The sequence below is a fragment of the Aplysia californica genome, unplaced genomic scaffold, assembly GCF_000002075.1.
Source record: "Aplysia californica isolate F4 #8 unplaced genomic scaffold, AplCal3.0 scaffold00296, whole genome shotgun sequence".
Classification (NCBI taxonomy): domain Eukaryota; kingdom Metazoa; phylum Mollusca; class Gastropoda; order Aplysiida; family Aplysiidae; genus Aplysia; species Aplysia californica.
Genome location: NW_004797566.1, coordinates 724,402 through 748,808, shown reverse-complemented (window position 1 = coordinate 748,808; position 24,407 = coordinate 724,402). Strand labels below are relative to the sequence as shown.

Sequence of the window (24,407 nt, the reverse complement as noted above, 5' to 3'; positions counted from 1 at the left end):
TCGTTGGTCCCAGCAGAAAGGACAAGGATTCCCTCGCCAGGAGATCCACTTGCTCGTTTCCTCAGGTACCCACATGGCTAGGTAGCCATGCAAACATAATCATACTTTTCCCAGTTTCAGTCAAAGTGTGTATTTCTTATTGTAATGTAACTATTTTTGGGTGTAAGAGTTTGTAGTTTGTAAGCAGGTGATGCAAGACAGCGAGTCAGAAAGGATAAGGAAAGATTTGTTAGGGAAATTTTCTACAAAGTCCAGTGCCATGTCAATGGTAGTGGCCTACGCAGAGAAAAGGGAGGCTTCGAGACGGAGTCTCCTCTGGTGTGTACTGTTAGACGATAGGGCTGTGGTGCCCACAGTGGAGTTGTATTTAGAGCCCTCTTTGAAGATTAGCTCCGCACCAGGGTATTTTTCTATAAGTGTTTTGTTTTCTGATTTAAATGTTTTGAGTTTGTGCTTACTTTGTTGTGGGTAAGACTGTAAGTCTACTTTTGCCTTGGTGAGGTGCCATGAAGGGAGGTTTGGCAAAAGAAATTGCTAGATGTCTTGTTTGGAAAAGTGTATGTTTTTGAGGTTGTCAAGGACTCTGAGGTCGAAAGGTTTGAGTTTGAGTTTTTCATTGTTTTTGAATTTGTTTATGGTGACCGGGTTTGTTCTGAAAATGCAGTCGTGTGTTGGGTTCTCTGGTGTTGAGCTCTGTTTAATTACATATTGTAGTGAAAATTGTGTGCGTCTGGGTGCAAGTGATGGTATGTTTGCCTTGGCCTGGAGGCTTTCCACTGGAGAAGTGCGGAAAGCCTCCAGGGTGAGGCGGAGTCCTTGGTTTTGTATTGGGTCTAGTGTTTTTAGGACGTGGGGTTTTGCCGATCCATAGACTTGACAGCCGTATTCAAGCCTGGATCGGACACGGTAAATGTATAGGTGGAGAAGGTGTTTTGAGTCCCTGCCCCTCTCTGGATGTGATAAAAAAAAATTAAGCGTTCACTGCTTTCTGGCACCTCAGAGGGAGGTCTTTTATGTGTGGAATGATTGTAAGTTTCTTGTATGTCAAATGTAATTCCGAGGAAATGAGCCTGGTCCAAAACTGGTATCCTTTCCCCGTATTGCGTCAAATCCGGCTGCAGTACACCTATTCATGATCGGCTGAAGTGCACTGCAACCGTCTTTGAGAGGGAAAACTTAAAAAACCGTTTTCATTTACCAGTTTTTCAAGTTTGTGTAACTGCATTTGCAGCTGCCTTTCCATAGATCTTAGTTGAAGATTTATGGAACGGCAGCATATCAGGAAGTCATCAATGTATTACGAGCTGTCTATGCTATTTTGAAGGGTCTGAGTGATGGAATCTATTTAAATTTCAAAGAGGAGAGGAGAAAGGATGTTTCGATGCGGAACACTTTCCTCCTGTTGGTGGGGTCTGAAAGAGAGGATTCGACATGGACCAGGAAGGAACGGTTCTTTAAGAAATTTCAAATGAAGGCAGTGAGAAGACTGCGTAGGCAGAGAGCATGCAGGTCTCTAAGAATGCTGTACTTCAATGTTGTGTCGAAGGCTTTTTCTACGTAAAAAAGATGGAGATCTTGTGGCCCCCTTTGGCAAACGTCTCGCGTATAAAGGTCTCCAGGCGGACCAGGTAATCCAGAGTGGATCGAGTTTTCCTGAATCTGCACTGGAGACCGTCAGCGAGCCCGTCGTCTCCAGTAACCACACGAGTCGCCTGTGAATCATTTTTCTATTAAGTTTGCATAGACAGCTCATTAATGCGATTGGTCTATAGTTGGATGGGTGTGTGTAGTCTTTGTTTGGTTTGGTGTTGGAATAACAGTGTCTAGTCGCCATGACTCCGGAAAGAAGTGCAACCGCCACATGTCGTTGTATATGTTTAGTAGACGTATTGCCCAGGTCCGAGATGCATGATGCTAGTTTGTTCAGTGTGAAGGCTGGGTTGTAGGTTTCAGTATTGTTTGAGCGGAAGTTTGGGTGTTGTTGTTCTCTGTTAGTTTTTGATGTTTTGGAAGGTGGTGTTGTACAGTGTAACAGGGATTGCTCGAATTCATCGGGAACGGCCTCATGACAGTATTACTCTTCGGCAGGGAGAGACCACCCTAAAAACGAATACAATCATACTGACGCTTGATTCGTGTCGCCCTCCAGCCACAGTTTGGACATCTTACTTGGTCCGTGACATGCGACCCTATGTGCTGAACCCTCTGTGCTGCTTCAAGTGCCAGAAGTTTGGCCATAGCCAGTCGCGATGCCAACACGCAGCCATGTGTCCTTGTGGCAAGACAGGGCATCCTGAAAAGAAATGCAAGACTAGTCCTTGCTGCCCCAATTACCACGACCAGCACACAACCTTCAGCAAGGATTGCCCGACTTGGATCCAAGAACGCGCAATTCAAGAGTACAAAGTGCGAAATGGCTGTTCATTTCTGGAGGCCCATAAAGCTGTCTGCCCGCCAGTTGTGACTCCAGTCTCTGGCCGGTCATACGCAAAGGCAGTCCAGCCGGTCACGAGGTCGGCCAGTACTTCTAGTGCGACTTCCCAAAGCCCGTGGTCAACAGGCAAGCCTCTACACCAAAAGTAAAGACGGTCCCTACTACCTCAGATGCTACTCTCTAACCGCTTTGGGGTTATAGGGGAGGACGGGGTGGACTCTTCTTCCGCCTCTTCTTCCTCCCCTTCCCCCTCCTCTATCCCTTTTCTTCTTCTTCCTCCCCTTCCCCCTCCTCTATCCCTTTTCTTCTTCTTCCTCCTTATGCCCCACCCCTCTGATGAAGTGTGCCGCTGCCCTATCTTCAAACAGTACACACCATAGGAGACTCCATTCCGAAGCCTCCATTTGACAACCCCGTTGAAAATTTTCACACCTCTTTGGCCCAGGTTTTCCTCTTAGACGGGAGGATGGCACGGCCCATGCCACTCAATTGGTTGAGAGCTGAAACCCCATCAAGCCCTGGGTCAATCTTTACGGGAGGGTCTTGTACTTTCTCGTGGAGAGTATAGCTCCGGGGTAGCCCTGGCACAGCTCTGGTCATCCGAGCAATGTGTCCCCTTTTTGGGCTCCGTGGCGGGCGGGGAGCCCCGGAGTCGAATCAACCTCACACTTTATAGGATTTAAAAAATACTAAAGACCCTTCCCCCAGCTCCCAACGTCAAGAAGTCTCGGTTCGCGGAAGCGGGTGCGGGTGATCCATACATTCCGGAAAAAGGACCTTTACGTCTGCCTCTTTTCTCCCTTCTCCCATGAGCTTCCGAAGCAGCCGTATGTGAAGACGCACAGAAGAAGATCACTGATCTGAATCTGTTCAAGACGGGAGATGCACTACGACAGGTTCTGGGATACATTCCTACGAATGTCCAGAAGCTGTTCTCTGGTGTACTCCTTGTCAAGTGCGCAACAGAAACTGAAGTGGCCAAACTTCTGAACATCACGACCTTCGGCAGTTTTCCATGTACTTCCGAACGATACCAGAAGTTGAACTGCTCGAAGGGCGTCGTCCGCAGCCATGAACTAAAGGGCTGCAGCATGGAGGAAATTGTGGCGAACTGCGAAGGTGTGACCCACGCCCGCCGGATTACTCTCCGGCGGGAGGAGATCACCCTCGAAACCAACACGGTCATCCTGACCTTTGATTCGTGTCGCCCTCCAGCCACCGTTCGGGCATCGTACTTGGTCTTAGACGTGCGACCCTATGTACCGAACCTTCTGCGCTGTTTGAAGTGTCAGAAGTTCGGACATAGTCAGTCGAGATGCCGACACGCAGCCGTGTGTCCTCGTTGTGGCAAGACCGGGCATCCTGAGAAGGAATGCAAGGCTAGTCCTTGTTACCCCAATTGCCACTGCCAGCACACAGCCTTTAGTAAGGATTGCCCAACTCGAATCCAAGAACGCGCAATCCAAGAGTATAAAGTATGAAATGGCTGCTTGTTTCAGGAGGCCCGCAAAGCTACCTGCCCGCCAGTTGTGACCCCGATCCCTGGCCGGTCATACGCAAAGGTAGCACGGGAAGCCACGAGGTCGGCAAGTCCTTCTACTGCTGACCTCCCAAAGCCCACGGTCAACAGGCATGTCTCTGTGACCAAAACTAAAAAGGTTCTTCCTTCTACCGAGATACCTCTGACAAACCGCTTTGAGGTTCTAGGGGAGAACAGGGTGGATTCTCCCTCCGCCCTCTCTCCTCCCCCTCCCCCTTCTCTATCACTTCCTCTTCTTCTCCTCCTTCTTCTTCTTCTTCTTCCACCTCACGCCACATCCCCTCTGATGGAGCGTGAGGTGCACCCTTCCCCCTCTTCCAAGCTCCCTCCGTCTGCTCCACCTCCCCCTCCCTCTTCAGCAGACATCCCCCTACCCCACCACCAACCAATGGAGGAGGACAGCTCCGACCCCCCTCCCCGGCCTGACCCCGTCACTCCTCCAAATCCCCCACTAGACCGCCGTCCAATCCAGGACGGCAATCTAGAAAACACTCTGCCTCCCCCACAAACAGGAGTCAGAGTGTTAACTCGAAGCCGGGGCCTTTATGCTCCAAGAACAAAAGGAAAAAAGATATAATGGCTGTCCTGCAATGGAATGCCGGCGGAATCTGACCTTCCATTGCAGAATTGCAACACTTACAGGCCACACTGTGCCCACGTGTGGCCTGTATTTAAAAAACAAAATAAATTCGCCCCGGCTTCAACCATAGACTTAAAAGGATTTACTGCGTATCATCACATTCACACATAGAACCAGATTGCTTCCGGTGGAACCACCATCTACACCGACAACAACACACTCCACAGACAAGTACATCTTAAGATGACCCTCCAGGCTATTGCCGTACGAGTCACCCTGCACAGACCAATCACGATCTGCTCAGTTTATATCCCACCAAATTACCCCCTCAAAATAACCCAACTAAATGACTTAAAGGCTCAGCTTCCAAAACCCTTTATTTTGCTAGGTGATTTTAATGCCCACAGCCCCCTTTGGGGAGACAAACCTACAGACCAGACAGGAAAAATAATACAAGATTTATTTCAAAATAACATCTGTCTCTTAAATGATAGGTCCCCAACTTACAGAAACAGAGCCACTTATGGCACTTCATCTCTTGACCTCACCTTTTGTATCCCTACCTGACCTAGTCCCAGATCTTGAATGGTCTGTGCTGGATGACCGTACGGACCATTTCCCAATTCTTCTAAAAAACAATAGCCTCCAAAACGACCCGATCCCAGAACACTTCAACTTCAAAAAAGCAGACTGGAACGGGTTTGCCAATCAATGTTCCCAGATTCTGAACCCTACTTTCGACCACAACTACAATAAACTCCACGAAAAGCTTTTAGAAATATGCCAAAAACACATACCAAAAACAAAAACAAAACCCTGGAGGAACAAGATCTGGTTCTCTTGGGAATGTGAGGATGCAGTAAAGAAAAAGAAGGCAGCGTATGGAAAAGCCGTCAACAACACCACCACAGAAAACAAGATAAACTATTTAAAGGCTCGAGCTGTGGCACGTAGATGCCTCAGGGAGAGCAAAAGACAATCAACAATCTTTCAAAAAATATATCTCCAAAATAAACAGCCAGACACCACTCAACCAAGTTTTCAAAATCGCAAAAAAATTCTTGGGTAGACGCACAGACACCATTCGGCACGTCCAGAGGCTGGATGGAACCACAGCTGAAACACAAGTAGACATTGCAAACACAATAGCTACATCTCTCGCCAAAAACTCATCCCAAGCATAATACAACACCACTTTTCAAAACATCAAAACTAACAGAGAACAACAACACCTAAACTTCCACTCAAACAACACTGAAATCTACAACGCAGACTTCACAATAGACGAACTAACATCGTGCATCTCGGACCTGGGCAATACAGCCCCGGGACCGGATGACGTCGACAACCAGATCATTAGACACCTGCCCTCAGAAACACTTACACTCCTACTAGACATATACAACGACATGTGGCAGTTACACTCCTTTCCGGAGTCGTGGCGTCTCGCCACTGTCATTCCAATACCCAAACCAAACAAGGACCACACACACCCATCCAATTACAGACCAATAGCACTAACGAGCTGTCTGTGCAAGCTTATTGAAAAAATGATCCACAGGCGACTCATGTGGTTTCTGGGAACGACGGGCTCGCTGAGCGGTCTCCAGTACGGATTCGGGAAAACTCGATTCACTCTGGATCACCTGGTCCGCCTGGAGACCTTTATACGCAAGACGTTCGCTGAAAGAGGCCACATGATCGCCATCTTTTTTGACCTAGAAAAAGCCTTCGACACAACCTGGAAGTACGGCATTCTTCGAGACCTGCACGCACTCGGCATACGCGGTCACCTCCCTGCCTTCATTGGCAACTTCTTGAAGAACCGTTCCTTCCAGGTTCGTGTCGGATCCTCCCTTTCAGACCCCCACCAACAGGAGGAAGGAGTCCCCCAGGGGAGCATCCTTTCTCCTCTCCTATTTGAAATTAAAATTAACTCCATAGTGAAAACCCTCCAGAACAGCATAGACAGCTCGTTATACGTTGACGACTTCTTGATATGCTGCCGATCGAAAAATCCTCATTTGAGATCTATGGAAAGGCAGCTGCAAACGCAGCTGCAAAAACTTGAAACGTGGGCAAACAACAACGGTTTCAAGTTCTCCCCGTCAAAGACGGTTGCAGTACACTTCTGCCGAACAGGCAGACGTGTGCTGCAGCCGGATTTGACACTATACGAGGAAAGGATTCCCGTCCAGGACCAAGCTCGTTTCCTCGGCTTTCATTTTCGATAAAAAGCTTACATTCATACCACACATAAAAGACCTTCGTGTGAGGTGCCAGAAAGCGTTAAACGCTTTGAAAATTCTATCAAATCCGGAGTGGGGCGGGGACTCAAAACACCTTCTCCACTTGTACATCTCTCTTGTCCGGTCCAGGCTTGACTACGGCTGTCAAGTCTACGGATCGGCAAAACCACACGTCTTAAAAATACTAGATCCAATACAAAACCAAGGACTCCGCCTCGCTCTGGGGGCTTTCCGCACTTCTCCGGTGGAGAGCCTCCAGGCCGAGGCCAACATACCACCACTCTCACTCAGACGCACACAACTCTCACTACAATACGCAGTTAAACAGAGCTCAACACCGGAAAATCCAGCGCACAACAGCATTTTTCAAACAAATCCAGAAACCAGAAACAGATTCCAAAACAACGAAAAACTCATCAAACCTTTCGGCCTCAGAATCCTTGAGGACCTCAAAAACTTACACTTTTCCAAACAAGACATCCAACAAATTCTTTTCCCCGACCTCCCTCCGTGGCACCTCACCAAGGCAAAAGTAGATTTACAGCTGACCACACACAACAAAGTAAGCACAAACACCAAAACTTTTCAAGCAGAATACAAAAAACTAATAGATAAATACCCCGGTGCGGAGCTCATCTTCACGGATGGCTCCAAAAAAGACAATGAAGTGGGCGCCGCAGCCCTATCTCCCAACAATACACACCAGAGGAGACTCCATCCTGAAGCCTCCATTTTCACTGCGGAGGCCACTGCCATTGACATGGCACTGGACTCTGTAGAAAATTCTCCTAACAAATCTTTCCTTATCCTTTCTGACTCTCTGTCTTGCATCACCTCACTCACAAACTACACACTCCTACACCCAAAAATAGTTAGGCTACAACAGAAAATCCATACACTATCTGAAACAGGAAAAAACATCATGTTCGCATGGATACCCAGCCATGTGGGCATCCGAGGAAACGAGCAGGTAGACGACCTGGCGAAGAAAGCTTCATCCCTTCTGCTGGGATCAACGACAAACACTCTCCCACAGACTGACTTTAGAAATAAAGTCAAAAAGTACACCTCCAGTCTGTGGGAGAGCCACTGGGAAAACCAGAAACATAATAAATTATATGAAATTAAACCCAGACTAGAACAGCGAAATCCTTCGGATCTCTCCAGAAGAGACGAAGTCATTTTTACTCGATTGCGCATCGGACACACGGCCCTGACCCACAAATACCTCCTACAGGGAGAGGAGAAGCCGTTCTGTGTCGGATGCGACACAGATTTTACCATTAGACACATTTTAACAGAATGTCTAGACTTTGGAGAGATCCGAAGGAAATATTATAAATGCAAGAAATTGCAGGATATTTTCTCCGTCGTTGTTCCCAGCAGAATTTAAAATTTTATAAAGGCCATTGGCCTTTATGGCGAGTTGTAGAGTGAATTTGATATTATTAAATTTTTTAAATTGTTACTTAAAAGTTGTTTTAGATCACAAATGTATTTACACCGAATTTGAATATTTTAACTTTTTAGCATTTTAAAGTAAATTAGTTACCAGTCGTGAAGTGAACTTTCGCAGAGGTGAACAACTTGTGTTTCACGCGCTCATATGACCTTAGCAGTTGCGAGCGCCGTAAAACCTTATACTATACTATACTATACACTTTCTGAAACAGGAAAAAATATCATGTTCGCATAGATACCTAGCCATGTGGGCATCCGAGGAAACGAGCAGGTAGACGACCTGGCGAAGAAAGCCCCATCCCGTCTGTTGGTATCAACGACAAACACTCTCCCTCAGACTGACTTTAGAAATAAAGTAAAAAAGTACACACCTCCAGTCTGTGGGAGAGCAACTAGGAAAAACAGAAAAATAATAAACTGTTTAACATAAGACCCAAACTGAAACAGCGAAATCCTTCGGACCTCTCCCGAAGAGATGAAGTCATTTTTACTCGATTGCGCATCGGACACACGGCCCTGACCCACAAATACCTCCTACAGGGAGATGAGAAGCCGTTCTGTGTCGGATGCGACACAGATTTTACCATTAGACACATCTTAACCGAATGTCTAAACTTTGGAGAGATCCGAAGGAAATATTATAAATGCAAGAAATTGCAAGACATTTTTTCCGTCGTTGATCCCAACAGAATTTTTGAATTTTATGAACTCCATTGGCCTTTATTGTAAATTATAAAGTGAAACAATATTTTTAAAAAATTGTTATTGTTATTTATAAGAGTTGTTGAAAATCGCAAATATATTTACACCGAATTTTAGTAATTTAGCATTTTAAAGTCTAATTGTCGACCAACCGGGCAGTGAACTGTTGAGAATGCTACCAACTTGTGTTTCGCGCGCTCATATGACCTTATTCATTGCGAGCGCTGTAAAACCCTATCATTTACTATACTCCGGAATGCATCATGGAATGCTCGCACCATGTATGAAACAGGAAGGAGTTCTCAAGTAGTACAAGAGATGAAGAGATACAGGCTGCACATATTAGGAGTCAGCAAAACCCACTGGATACAGTCTGGAAAGAGGCAGCTCAGCTCGGGGGAACAAATTACTGTATTCTGGGAGGGAAGACAAGCACCATGCGGAGGGAGTTGGAATTATTTTGAGTAAATATGCAAAGAAGTCACTTACAGGATGGGAACCACAGTGGGAGAGGTTCATCATGGCTTCATTCACTATAAGGAGTAAGAGCGTCAACATGAACATAATTCAGATCTACACCCCTACAAATGAAGCTTCGGATGAAGACAAGGATGCTTTTTACAGCTGGCTCCTGGGGGTAATCGACAAACTACCAAGGTAGGATGTCAACATCATAATGAGAGATGCCAAGATTAGTCAGGACAACGTAGGTTATGAGAGAATCATGGGACAACATGGTTTGGGGAAAATAAATTACAACCGTGAGTGATTTGCAAATATCTGTGCTTTCAACAGTTTTGTCTTTGGAGGCTCTATTTTTCCTCACAAGAGGATCCACAAGGCTACATGGGTATCGCCGGATAGAGTGACGGAGAACCAAATCTATCATTTTTGTATCTCACGTAGTTTCAGGAGTTCCCTGAAAGATGTCACAACGCAGAGAGGGGCAGATGTTGGATTGGATCATCATCTGCTGTTAGCAAAACTCAAGCTTCGTCTCAAAAAGCACGGAAGCAGAACAAGAATCAAAAGAACGAAGTTCTAAGTAAGTCACTTAGATGGACACAAGAAAGAGGAGTTTCAACTGATGTTGAGGAACAGATTTCAACCCTTTCGGGATCTTGGTGAGGAGGACATGGAGGTGGAGATACACTGGACCAGGGTCAAAGAAGTCTTTACTTCAATATGTCAAGAAATACTTAGTGAGAAAACATTGAAGCACTAGGAATGGATTAGTCAACGGTCATTGGATTTGATTAGCACTAGAAGAGAATTGAAAGCAGAGACAAATGCAAGTAGAACAAGGGGATCAAAGCGGACGCATTGGAGCACTACAGGACAACAGCTAAGGATGTAAAGAGGTCATTAAGAAAAGACAGAGAGGAATTCATGAACAGGCTGGCAGAGAGGGCTGAGGAGGCAGCAGATGAAGGGAACATGCAAATCCTTTACCAGACTACAAAGACTCTTTCTGGAAAATCTGGGAAACCAGAAGTAACGGTAAAGGACTAAGAGAGAAAAAGCATTTTTGGAAAGGAAGCCTCAGTCAAGACGATGGGTAGAGCATTTCAATAGACTCCTGAACAAACTATCACCTAGTAACCCGCCAAACATCCTGCCAGCAAGAAATGAGATACCAGTCTGCTGTGATACTCCATCAAAACAAGAGATTGTGGATGCCATTAAGAAGCTGAACAACGCTGGGGATGCAGCAAAGAGGACCTACGTATGGTGTACATCGAGTACATCAGATCAGCCATCCAGTATGCCCATACAGCCTGGTACCCAGCAACGGCCAAAACAAATCGTGAGACCTTAAATGTTATTCAAAACTCACCAGCTTGAATAATTATCGGGTGTACGAGAGACTCAAATGCAATTTTGCTCACAAACGAAGATGGCCTCATCCCTCTTAACACTCCCTACCGCGAGCCGCATTTTGCGGCTGGCGGACCTGGCCTCGTTGGACCGAGAGCCGCAAAATACGGCTCGAGTGGCTCGTTATCTATTCCAATCCAATAATGAAATTTTCGGCCGATCCGAGTTTTCAAAATAATAGAATAGACTTTCTGTTAGCAGGTACGAAAGATAATATAGCACTGAGAGACGATTTTCGGTCATTTCAGCGCTTTTTTTTGTCCCCTTCGAAACATAAAAATGAGAAGAAAGGCGCTCTCCTGACTTCAGTATAATTTATGTCTCATATTTTCTCTTCTATATTAGGTACACTTACATAACTTTCAGCATTTCTTTGCATTACTTGAGGCAACCTACCTGGGAAGTTTGAATGATGCTGTTGTACTTTTTTAAAGATATATATGACCTTTCAAAGCTGGAAAATTGTTGATCTCATATGCCACCTTCGATATTGCATAATCACTTTTAGAAACCCCACACCAATAAAATTGGAATAAATCTTCAATATTGTATCACCATCTGATAGATTATATTTTAACCTTCAGTTTGATGGGCCATATGATATGGTTTTAGTGTACTTAGTTGGATGTTTTGACATTTTCCTGTGGTGGGGTAGGGGCGTAAAAATAGTCCAGGGAAAAGCCCTGGGCCAGTGGTGGATTTTGGCCTGGTAGGAAAAGAGTTAAGATTAAGTCTAACATTGTAACTGCTGTGGCATACAAGAGAGCAAGAGGAGTCCCAGAAGACAACCCGATCCGTGCCTCAGCTGAAAGAACATCAAAAATATGTCCATCAACAGTTGGAGGGAAGTGGGCCGACAGAGCTCTAATAACGCGGGACTAGAACATCTAACCCGAGAGCCCCTACGGCCAGTGAGAACAACTCCCCCATGGAAGACCCCCTGCAACCTCACAATCAACTCCAAACGTGTAGTGTCTACGACAAAAACAGATCCACCTAATATGCGACGTGAAGCAGCTTTCGAGACCGTGTGCCGATTGCTTACTTCCGATCTCGATATCTTCACTGACGGCCATGCTACCGACGGCTACAGGTTATGTGGAGGAGCATACTGGTGTCTAGACAAATCTTCTTCGGAGGACACATGCGTATCCGTGCCCACGGGACTACATGGAAGTAGCTACCGAGCTGAAACTACCGCCCTGCTCCGAGCACTGCAATGGCTCGAAAAACAACCACGTTTTCAAAGAATCCACATCTTCACAGACTCCCAGTCAGTTGTTGTTCAACACTTAATGTCCGAAGTGACTGCAGTTTGAACTGAGATAGAGGACAAAATATGGACCACTATCTGCAACTGCTGTGAAATCCACGGACACCATCACATACAATGGATACCGGGACATTGCGACATCCACGGGAACGACCGAGCTGATGCCCTGGCCAACAAGACTCCAACACTCCAGTCGATTTCGCGTCAGCAAGCTCGTGCATCTCAGCATACATCATTGCCCACGCATGGGAGAAAGCGCGAGTGCACGACTCCATCGGGGGGAAGGTGAAGCCACCAACGGAGAGGGACAAAGAGAGAGACCTAACCGTCAGACAGAGAAGAGTGTTATCGCAGCTAAGATGCAGCGCGAAGAACCCCATCCTGCAGACATACCTCCATGCAATAGGCTCCGCTCCCAATGATTCCTGTCTGGCGTGTGGCACAAGTCCTGACGACCTGCAGCACGCACTGTATGAGTGCCCGCGGGGGGAAGCACATCGAGGCCCACTTATGGAGAACAATGCAAGAACGGGTCCGGATGTGCTCTGGACGAGGCCACACGAGGTTGCCTCTTACCTGTCTGCCTGCGGCAGATTGCCACCCTCCTAACGGAGGCCAGCCTGAGGAAGGAAGGAAGGAAGCTGAACAACGGCCGGTCCTGATCAGATTCCACCTGAGGCCCTAAAAGCAGATGCCAATGTGACAGCAGACCTGTTTCACACGTTGGATACCAAGATCTGGAATGAGAGCACGTTCCCAAAGGATTGGAAAGAAGGACACCTTGTGAAACTTCCTAAGAAGGGGGATCTCAGCTACTGCAGCAACTACCGAGGAATCACTCTCCTCTCAATACCAGGTAAGGTCTTCAACAGAATCATTCTGAAGAGAATCAAGTCCGCAACGGACCCAAGAGTTTGGGATGAACAGGCTAGTTTTCGGAAAAATTGGTGAACCACGGACCAGATTGCCACGCTGAGGATCATATGGAACAGTCCCTGGAGTGGAACTCCCAGTTGATCGTCAACTTTCTTGACTATGAGAAGGCCTTTGACAGTATAGACCGAGCAACACTGTGGAAGATACTGAGACATCACAGTATCCCAAAGAAGCTGTTTAACCTCATCACGAGCGTGTGCGAAGGGACAAGTTTCAGGGTTCTACATGATGGCCAGCTCAGTGACAGCTTTGACATCAAGACCCATGTGAGACAGGGATGTTTACTATCACCTTTCCTCTTTATCTTGGCAATCAACTGGCTGATGAAGGAAACCACCAGAGGACACAGAAACAGCATACAGTGGACCCCATAGACACAGTTGGACGATCTGGATTTTGCTGATGACTTGGCCCTTCTGTCACACACTCGGGAACAAATGCAAGCAAAGACCACAATTTTAAACAGCCTATCAGAGTATGTTGGATTGAGGATCCACCCAGGAAAGTGAAAAGTCCTACGGATTCACTACGAAAGGAGCAGGTCACAGGAGAGGGAAAATGCACTAGAAGACGTCGAATCCTTCTGCTATCCTGGGAGTATAATTGACAGAGAGGGAGGAACAGGCGCTGAAATAAAGTTGCGTATTGGAAAGGCTCAGACTGCATTTACAGTAGTCTCTGCCTAAATGTACGGTGCTCGGGAGGGCTCCTTAGTGTGTGTTTATACGGAGTGTGCATTTACGTGCACCTGTGCAAAGAGAGTAAGGGACACAGTCATCTCATTGCCTTGATATTCTAGTGACGTTCCTTGGAGGTGAAGGTCACTTGTCGATAAATAATGTGACGACACATGACTGTTTTGTGAAGGATTCCTCGACTGAGGTTAAAAATACAAAGGTATTGAATGGGGGGGGGGGGGGGGGGGGGGGGGCAGAACAGACTTAATGTGATCGGCGGGAACTGATGATAGCCTAAAGGGAAACTGTTGGTGATAGTCATAGAGACGACGGCCCAGCCACATGGCTTTCCAAGCGACCACCTCCGACCGTACATTCATGGACGACATCAGAATAATAAAACTCTACATTCAGAGAAACATTTCTCTTGTGATTCGTTAAACAAGTATATTGTAAGTTCTTCGAGCACAGCTGAGTAGGCTTACTTGACTAATCTATAATCCTATAGGGGCCTATCTAGTCTTTTACAGTACAGCATTCACGCGTGTTGCGCATCATAGGCCTAGGTCTAACTAAACATTACATGCAGTCACTCAAACACCAGTCAGAAACCTTCTTTCAAAGATGCATTTCTAGTGACCAATCAAATAACATTTCAGTCCCCCAACATTTCACCGGACCAGTCCTAGATCTATGTGTCAGTGAAAAGTTGGGTGTGAAAACGCTGTCCATCACTCTCTTTTTTCTTCGTAAGGGCTAGTCTATCCAAATATCTGTTTTTCTAGGCTTGTCTTCCGCAAGCTGTGCAGATTGAAGCGAACATTTCCCTTTGTGAAGCTTTACCTGTCGTCGTGTTTTGGGGATCGAAGCTTGTGTTTAAAGGGAGCGACCGTGCGTTTGTACGTCTAAATCATATAGTAAAAAACGCGTCAGATGACGAAAGCGTGCGTTTGAGAAGAGCGTGCTTTTATAGAGCGTGCGTTTAGGAGGAGACTACTGTATTTTTTTTAACAGGATTTGGAAGACTAGGGATATCTCACTACGAACAAAACTGAAACTCAAATGTGAAGTCAGTCCTGTTGTATGGATGTGAGACATGGAACGCATCTCAGACATCCCTAAAGAGGATCCAAGTTTTCTGAAACAAGGGTCTGAGGAAGCTACTGAGGAGCAGATGGGATGGACAGACAGGATCACCTATGAAGAAGTGTTATGAAGAACGAGACAGAGCCCAGTCGGAGGTGAGGTGGGAAAAAGGCGTTGGCGATGGATTGGAAGGAAAGTGTTAGACTGGAACCCACAGGGTAAAAATCAAGGGGAAGACCTCGTAGAACCTGGAGAAGAGTCACGGAAATGGATGTACAGAAAAGTGAGAAGACATGGAATGACATCAAGCGACTAGCCCAGGATAGGGAAAGGTGGAAAGTGTTTGTTCGTGGCCTATATCCTGATCCAGGGTGAAAAAGGCAATGATGATGATGGGTCCATGAAAACCTTCAGGCCTCTTCAGAAGAAGTCATTTTTACTCGATTACGGAATGTCTAGACTTTGGAGAGACCCGAAGGAAATTTTATGAATTTTTAGTGCAAAAAATTGCAAGATGTTTTCCATTGTTGATCCCAACAGAATCTTTGATTTTATAAAGGCCAATTTTATGGTAAATTGTAAAAACAGCTATTATGATTTTAAGTAGGTTATCGTTTTTAAACTGTTATTTTACCTCAAGTTTCAAGCATTTTAAATTTGATCGTTGAACCGAGCCCAGCCGTGCAGTTAACTGTTGTGAATGCAACCAACTTGTGTTTCACGAGCGCCACAAAACTCTTATCTAAAAACTTTAAAAAAGGAGTGTGAGGTGCCCCTTCTCCCCTCTTCCCAGCCCCCTCCGCCTGCTCCACCTCCCCCTACCCCTCCAGCAGAGACCCTACCAAAGGAAGATGACAGCTCCGATCCCCTCCCTGGCCTGTCTCTGGGAAGGGCAGAGCCCGTCACTCCTCCAAATCCCCCAGTAGGCTGCCGCCCGATCTAGGACGGCAGCCTAGAAAACCCCCTGCCTCCCCCACAAAGAGGAGTCAGAGTGTTTCGGAGCCGAGGCCTTTGAGCTCCAAATCTGAAAAGTCCTCATAATGGCAGTCCTGCATGGAATGCTGACAGACTTTGAACTTCCATTGCAGAATTGCAACACTTACAAGCCAAACTGGGCCTACTTATGGCCTGTATCCGGGAGACAAAGTTCACCCAGGCTTTAAACTTTAACCATAGACTTAGAATTTGCTTCCTATCATCATATATTAACACGGAGAACCAGATTGCTTCCGGTGGAACCACCATCTACACTGATAACAACACATTTCACAGACAAGTACATCTTAAGAGACAACCCTCCAGGCTATTGCCGTACGGGTCACCCTGCACAGACCAATCACGTGGTCTGTTTATATCCCACCAGATAACCCCCTCAAAATAACTCAACTAAATAATCTAAATTTTCAGCTCCCAAAACCCTTTATTTTGCTGGGTGATTTTAATTTCCACAGCCCCCTTTGGGGAGATATACCCTCAGATCAGAAAGGATAAATTATCGAAGATTTCTTATTTCAAAATAACATCTGCGTCATGAATTATAGATCCCCCTCTTAAAGAAACAGATCCACGTTTGGCACTTCACTTCTTGACCTCACCTTCTATACCCCTGACCTAGTCCCAGATCTTGAGAGGTCTGTGCTGGATGACCGTACGAAGCATTTCCCAATTCTTATAAAAACAAACCAATAGCCTCCAAAACAACCCGATCCCAGAACGCTTCAGTTTAAAAAAAACACACACTGGGACGGGTTCGCCATTGAATGTTCCCAGATTATTAACTTCATTTTCGACCACAACTACAACAAATTCCATGAAACGCTTCTAGAAATATGTCACAAATATATACCAAAAACATATCCAAAAACCCCGAAGAATAAGATCTAGTTCTCTAGGGAATGCAGTGATGAAGTAAAGAAAAAGAAGGCAGCATATCGGAGAGTCGTCGACAACACCACTACAGAAAACAAAATTTATTTAAAATTAAAAGCTCGAGCTGAGGCACACAGATGCCTCAGGGAGAGTAAAAGACAATCCTTCAGAAAATACATTTCCAACATCATCTGTCAGACACCACTCAACAAAGTTTTCAAAATAGCTAAAGCATTCTTGGGTAGATGCATAGACACCATTTGGCACGTGTCGAGGCCAGATGGAACCACAGCTGAAACACAGGCAGACATCGCAAACTCAAGTGCTACATCTCTCTCTCCAAAAACTCATCTAAAGCAAACTACAACATCACCTTTCAAAACATCAAAACTAACAGAACAAAGACACCTCAACTTCCTCTCAAACAACACTGAAACCTACAACCCAGACTTCACACTAGATAAACTAACATCATGCATCTCCGACCCGGGAAATTCAGAGGTAAATTTGTGATCAAATGGCCGCTGCTGAGGTTTGTTGACCTCCAAAGCATGAGAGTCCTTGAAAACTGTAAATCTGCTTTTTTGTCCCCTAAACTAAATCAATGTTTTTCATACAGAAATGTGTTTTTAAATGTGTTCAGCAAGAATACAGAAATTTGATAAAAATTGCTAAATGGGCAGAAAAGTGCCGGACTCTTTGTTTTCAATATTTTGACGAGCGCCAGATTTCACCTCGATGCCTCACAAATGTTGATTTTTTTTGGGTTTGATTTCACTATTTTTATGAAGCATGTGTGGTCACTGTTATGCAATGTACCTCTTGAATAGTGTGAAGATAGTCACTGTGCATGCAATAACACACCCCCCCCCCCTTTTTTTTTTTAACATCTCTCTCTCTCTCTCTCTCTCTCTCTCTCTCTCTCTCACTCCTCTTCCCCCTCTCTCCCCCCCCCTTTTTTTTTTTAACATTACACACATGTACGCTGTCCTTGTCATTAAAAAAAAAGGAAAATAAGTAGAAAAAGTAGAGTACAAGAAACTTTAGAATTGTAAGATAATACTTCCTCCTATGGCTCATAAACAGGATGCAGCTTAATGTGAGCACCCCAGACTCAGAGGAGATGTTTGGGAGTCCTGTGTCTCAGTCTTGTCTGGCCAGCAGCCCTACAAGTCTGAGGGATATCATGCAGAGAGAGACACAGCCATCAGACAAGTATGTAGAAAAATGTCTTCTTTTGTAATGCAGTGATTGCCATATGAGCCTTTGCCAATAGGTGGGGGTTTCATCATATACCTTACAAATTCCTTTCCTATTCCAATGAAACTGATGCTACAGCTTTGAAATTTGTATATATTGTGCTTAATATGATGTTTCAGCAATGGGAGAAGAGAAATAGCAGTCGGGCCATCAGAAGAAATCTTACAAATATTTTTAGTCTTGAAATCAATTTATTTTTAGAATGCAAAACGTGACATGTCGAGTTCGTACTTTTTCTGTCATCAAGTTCAACAATGAAATAATTACTTAGAAACTCCTCTTTCTACCCCTTTACTACTACAAGTACATTATTTGTGGTGCTACATATGGAATAATGATATCTGTAGGTGTTTTTTCTTTGTGAGTCTTGAAGATTTTCATTTTTGAGCATACTCGTGTAGTCATTTCACAAGGCAACTTCGATAACCCATGACTCAGTTTCTATCGGCCATTTTGGGGCCCTGGAATGAGCATAGTATCATTTAGTGATTACTCTCTGCCAAGGAGATTAAACGTAATGGAGGATGCTCTGTGGACGGCACCGCACGCCTGATAGGAGCCCTCTCTCGCGGCAGAACCGTGGGCTACCTGCGCTGCGCGATTGCCCGACTAAGGCACTGAAATCTAGATAAGAAAGAAGGTTTTATTCCGAGGTCCTTCAGATTAGGCAAGTCAATTTGTACAAATGCCTTGCACCTGTGTTGTATTTAAGTGTAAGAACCGATCTGATGCTGCAGTGGACCGAAGTTTTCACAGTTAAGTTGTTTCCCTTTAAAAAATATTGAATGAAAGTGTTTCTATGCCCCCAGGAACACAATTTAAATCATTAATATTCATAAGAGGCTGGTTCCGGCGCTATAGCCAAGGCTAACCCAGGCTGAAAGGGATACAACACCCCAGCAGAAAGACTGAGATACTCAATTTTTAAAAAATATTCTTATTCATAAATATATATAATTATTATGAGTATATATATATAATTATTATGTGTGTATGTATATACACATTATACATTTTAATTAAAGATATTGCTTTCCTTTGTGTGTGCAAATTAGATGCTACTGTAGTCTAAATGTAGATATCTAGAGGCTCCATTAGAACATGAAATCAATACTCAACAACAATAATGATGAATATTTTCTATGTTAAAGAAACACCAAACCATATCAGATGAGGGGAGAGGGTGGGGTGGGGTGGATAAGAGTTTGAGTCTTGTTAGATAGAACTATACTCGGTTTAATTCTATTGTTGTAGTCTTCACCTAAGATCCCACAATCAATAATTCCGGTTCACTTAAGATTCTGCTGTTAAAAAATAAACCAAACAAAGCAACAACAAATTTTACTACACAAGAGTCATCACTAAGATAAATTATCCCCCTCTGGAGTGTAATAAGGGACTAAAAACGCTGCTCTCCATATCATACTTTACTGAACAAAAAAAAAAAACCTTCAAAGGTTATCCACGCTCATGCATGCGATCACACCTCCAAGGGTGCTGTTATCCCTTCTTTTAAAAAAAAAAATTAAATATTTGAAATCATTGTGGGCTCCACTTTGTGAAAACCAGGAAAGAAAATTATTGTGATCAATAATATTATTTATAGACCAAGACATACTGTTAACAATTAGATAAAGCAAACATCGACCCTCTTTTGTGTCCGCTATTCCTTACACATAAAGTTAGTTATGGCACACGCCTAGAATCATGCAATCATATATCTTAAATTCAGTTTAAAAGTATATTTTTATCCATTTCTTATAATTAAATATTTTAGCATCTTGAAAGATTATCTTTATATTTTGGTATGTTTGATAATTTTATGTTACTCGGACAAGTTTTCTTCTTATTTTACACATCTTTTTGATTTTTAAACTAGATTATAACATAAATTTCTTAAAGAATTGAACAGTCCGTATCACACACATAATTTTTATTTTCTCCCTGTCATTATCCGTCAGCCCGTCCCCGTCAGTTGATCACAATCTCTCTCTCTCTCTCTCTCTCTCTCTCTCTCTCTCTCTCTCTCTCTCTCTTTCTCTCTCTCTCTTATTTAATTTTCCCATTCTCCTTCGTCCCTTCCCAAGGCCCGCCCCTCCTCTTTCATCCCAGCCCCATCCCCTCTTCCTTGCGTGCATTCCCCCACCCCGCCCACCCCCACAACATGGCCCAGCCCGATAAGATTCTATAAAAAGAAACGCCACAGTTCGTGATTCAGCCCACAGTCGGTCGCCATATTTGATCCCCACCGCGGCGTACTGCTCGTGGCGCTGCGAAGAGAGAGAGGAGGCTCCATTAGTTCTAAGCTCCTTGCTCTCTGCCCTGACTGATTCCGAGGCTGTGCAGTAAACAGAAATCCCGCGACGTCTCGTGCTCTCTCATTATTTGTTATGTTCGAAAGAGCCAATCAAAAAACGAAATATAATAGGGGTGGAGGAATGTGCATTGTTCCTGTCGATCCATTCAAAGTGTATTGTTGTGCGATGCGAGACGGCATGAAGAATAACGATTGATGAGATGAATTCATTTAAGTTTTCTTATGTCATCACAAAATCTTAACATGTTATGTTCCAAAAAAGCTGTTATGTCCGAAAAATGTTTCCCCCCGGCCCATTTAATTAAATTTAAACCAAGTAATTATTAACATCGCACTGCGTTCCAATGATTAAGTAGTGGTAGATCTGGATGCGACCACGCGTGCTTTGCTAGATGTCAACGGGAGGGGAAAATTTGATGAAAATTGATGTTATGTTCCAAAATGATGACAAACATTTATCTGCTATGCTATGTGTCATCGTGGTTATGTTCAAAAGATATTTTAGTATTTTGTGTAGAGTCATAGTAGGTACCACAAGCCAAAGTTTTTTTTATTATTTAAAACCCCCCCACCAATATTGATGTTTAAACCTTAGGGGTTCAAATCTACTCTATAAAACAAGAACATTGAAAAAAGAATTATAATAAACCATCCATAAACAATCGAGATATGGTATTTCAAAGTTTTCTTTTTGAACGAAACCTTTTCAACTGCGACTTTCACCCATGTTTGAGGTGTTCTAAAATACAAAGTGCATGATCAAATCAATGAAAACTTTGTTTTTCCCAGAGCTGTCAACACAAAAATTGATATCTCTAAATCAAACTTGTTAGAATGACTGGTTTCCAAGATATAGGCCTTCAAAAATTGAAAAAAAAAAAAAAGCCAAAATTTGTCATTAAGAGCTCAGAACCCTATTTCAACCTCTTCCAAATTTGTCAAGACTGCCTCCTCATTAGTGAAAAGCACACAATCATTACAAATGCAAGCATAGACTTCGCTGAATTTTTTAAAGACCTCTCTGACCATAAGTAACTTTTCTGGACTCCTCTGAAGTGGGCTTCGGTGCAAAAAACGCCTCTTGGAAAAAAATTAGGGGAATTCTGGTACATCCTCGGGCAAAAAGCATCATAACAAGTGAACAAATTAAGCTACAGAGCTAAATCGTACATCAAATTAAAGCTCAATGCAAGCTCTACGAGGCTAAATAAAAATTGTTTACTAAAACCTCTTATAACACTCGATAACAGGGCTGTAATGCCCAAAAACCTTCCATTATTGAGTGAAAATTAAAACGTCTGCCGACTGGAAAAAAATTCATATAAAATCAACAAACTGTGCTACAAGGCTGCATTATATATCAAAGTAAAGCTCTTTTCAGGCTCTGTACAGTGAATTAGTTTATAGAAAGCAAAAACCTTCCAAACATTTCAGAAATGGACAATAATGTGAAAAAAGTCATCAATATTGGTTCAGAAAATTAAGATTTCTGCTCACAGGGTTTAAAAGTTGGAATTAAATCAACATACTGTTCTACCGTGGTTCATCTTGTATAATATAGATCTAGTTCTAGATTTAATTATCATTTTTGCTGAGAACGAAACCAGTGGCTGGGGAAAAATACAATGTATCATCGTGTGTCCAGTTACTGGATGGAAGAAAGAGTGTGGGGGTAGGGGGGGTGGGGGGGCATTTCTCCAATTATCAGGTGACATCTAAGTCTAACTAAGTCTAAGAATACGTGAAAAGGCTGGTTGATTCAATAATTGAATATCCACCAATCAAGAACGTAGATCTAGCCTTTTTTGTTACCAAATTAAATGCCAAACAATAGATCTACGAACATTTCCATCGGTAACACTAACACCCGGTAACCCCTTCCGAGTGTTCAGTCGTGTGTGATGACATGTTACTATAAATAGAACTCCCAGTTCAACTCTTCACGGCTATATTCTTTCACTTTGTCGACCAGATATGCTTAGATTTAAATACATTTAGAATAAATAAGGTGTTCTTAGTTGAAAAGACATAAAAAATACACCACGAAGCGATACATTTGTATAGATCGCAATTAATTCACTATGAGAGGGTGGAAATGTAGGTCGGCGTGATTCCCACCAAACAATAACAATCTATTCACTCGGCAAGTGGTGGCCGATTAGTCTTATTTTTCAAAACACGATATTCTTAAGTATCATAAAAGAAAATTATGATGACACTTACATAAATTGACGCCATAAACAGATCTATCGAATGTTTCTTTTACTGAACCATCATATAATCGTCTGCTGGTTGGGTCAAGTCAGAGGGGGTGGCAGTGGGCGATGGAACAGCCGCACTGGCAGAATGACGATCTCCCGAAAGTGGTTGTTACCCCACTTCAGAAAAAGTAATATTTCTACTTCGTGGAACCTAGTTGGCTTTTCTAAACCCATAAATTAGATGGTAGAGATGTCTAGGAATATGATCCTGGCACGGATAGCCCAATTTGTATAGAATTTCATATTTTAAAATGCTTTCTTCGTCTTTACATCGTACCACTCATGCTTTCCGCTCGGAATAAAAACATAAACACATTCCCCGGAAATTCTCCTGAAATCCCAGATTTTTATGTTTCAAACCGCAAGAAAATTCGATGATTCACGACTGAGAAATCGAAATTTAAAACAAGTACCCCCCAAATCTAAGCGCGCAAAATTGCGAGACGGCCGAGTTTTCCCGTGTTAAACTTTAGTCAATTAAAAACTTAATATGCAATCATGAAGTATCAGTTTCTCGTTCACCATGGAGAAGGAAAGACACAGAAAACAGTGGTATCATTTTTATTAGTGTTTACAAAAATTTAAACCAGCTAATAGTTGGATGAAGTTGTCCAAATCTGGCTTCAGCCACTAGCTGTCTGCCTTGAGAACGCGCCGTCTGCGGTACCTAGTCATAGTAAAATGTGAATTAAGTGGCATTTTTTAAAACCATTAGCATGCATGGAACAGCGTATAAGGCACAAGGTGGAACCATTACTGAGTGAGGCGCAGATGGGCTTCAGAAAAGGGAGAGGGTGCACATACGCTATCTTCGCTCTTAGGCAACTGAGTGAAAGGACAGTTGCATACAACAAAGAACTGAATCTTGTATTTGTAGACCAGGAAAAAGCATTTGATAGAGTAGATAGAAACAAACTGTGGCAAACACTTGAAGAGTGCAGCGTTAGGGGACAGCTGTTGGACAACATCAGAGCCATCTATACCAACAGTATGAGCACAGTCCACACCCACAACGGACTCACTGACTGGTTCGAAATGTCATCTGGAGTGAGACAAGGGTGGGTGTTATCACTGCTACTATTCATAATATACATGGACTAAATTACAAAAGAAGCAAGCCCCAACCCGATGATAGATCTGAATGAGATACTGTTTGCGGACGATCAAAGCCTGGCATATGAGAAAGCAGAGCAACTTCAACTTCAAGAGCACACAGACAGGCTGAATACACAATGTGAAAAGCTCAACATGGAGATCAGTAAAAGCAAAATGGAGCCCTTGAAAATCAGCAGAACACCTGGCAACCTTAACATCACCGTCAACGGAAATCCGCGGAAACAAGTCAGCGAGTTCAAGTATCTTGGTAGCATCTTTTCAGAAGACGGACGTCTCAACAGAGAAATTGAGATGAGAGTACAAAAGGCTAACAGCGTCAGCTACCAGCTTGCCCCACTCCTCAAACCTCCTAACAATACCCCTTTTGAGACCAAAGCCAAGCTCATTAATGGGAGGAGCTATCTTTAAGGACCATTTTCTATGTTTGTTGCCCGAGATCAAATCTAAATATATAAATACACATTTAAGTTAGACATAGTAAAATCTCTTGATACGCAATTTTATTTTGGCATAGCTGCAGCAGTTGCTATGGAAACGACCACCATCTTGAAAATAAAGTATGAATTACAAATCCCTAGGGTTTCTTATTTACTGTTTGGTGAGAGTATACCTGAACCAGACCCTATCAGATTGACAGCAAGTTTTTTTCAATAAATGCACAAGAAAAAAAAAAGAATTTTCCCACAATATAACAAACGTTTTGTAAATTTAGGTTGCGTAATCGATTGCCAATGGGAAAGTGTTATTTTTTTTCGCAAATATCTCTCT

The 24,407-nt window shown here is 43.6% G+C and overlaps 1 protein-coding gene across 2 annotated transcripts in view; it reads left to right on the top strand.

Annotated features, from left to right (window-relative positions):
- LOC101855031 (inhibitor of Bruton tyrosine kinase) overlaps positions 1–24,407 on the top strand; it is a 193,605-nt gene that overhangs the window by 135,937 nt on the left and 33,261 nt on the right. For both annotated transcript variants that reach the window (XM_005101740.3, XM_005101739.3), the window contains exon 24: positions 17,772–17,900. In XM_005101740.3, the coding sequence (XP_005101797.1) occupies positions 17,772–17,900 (129 nt within the window). The remainder of the gene's footprint in view (positions 1–17,771; positions 17,901–24,407) is intronic.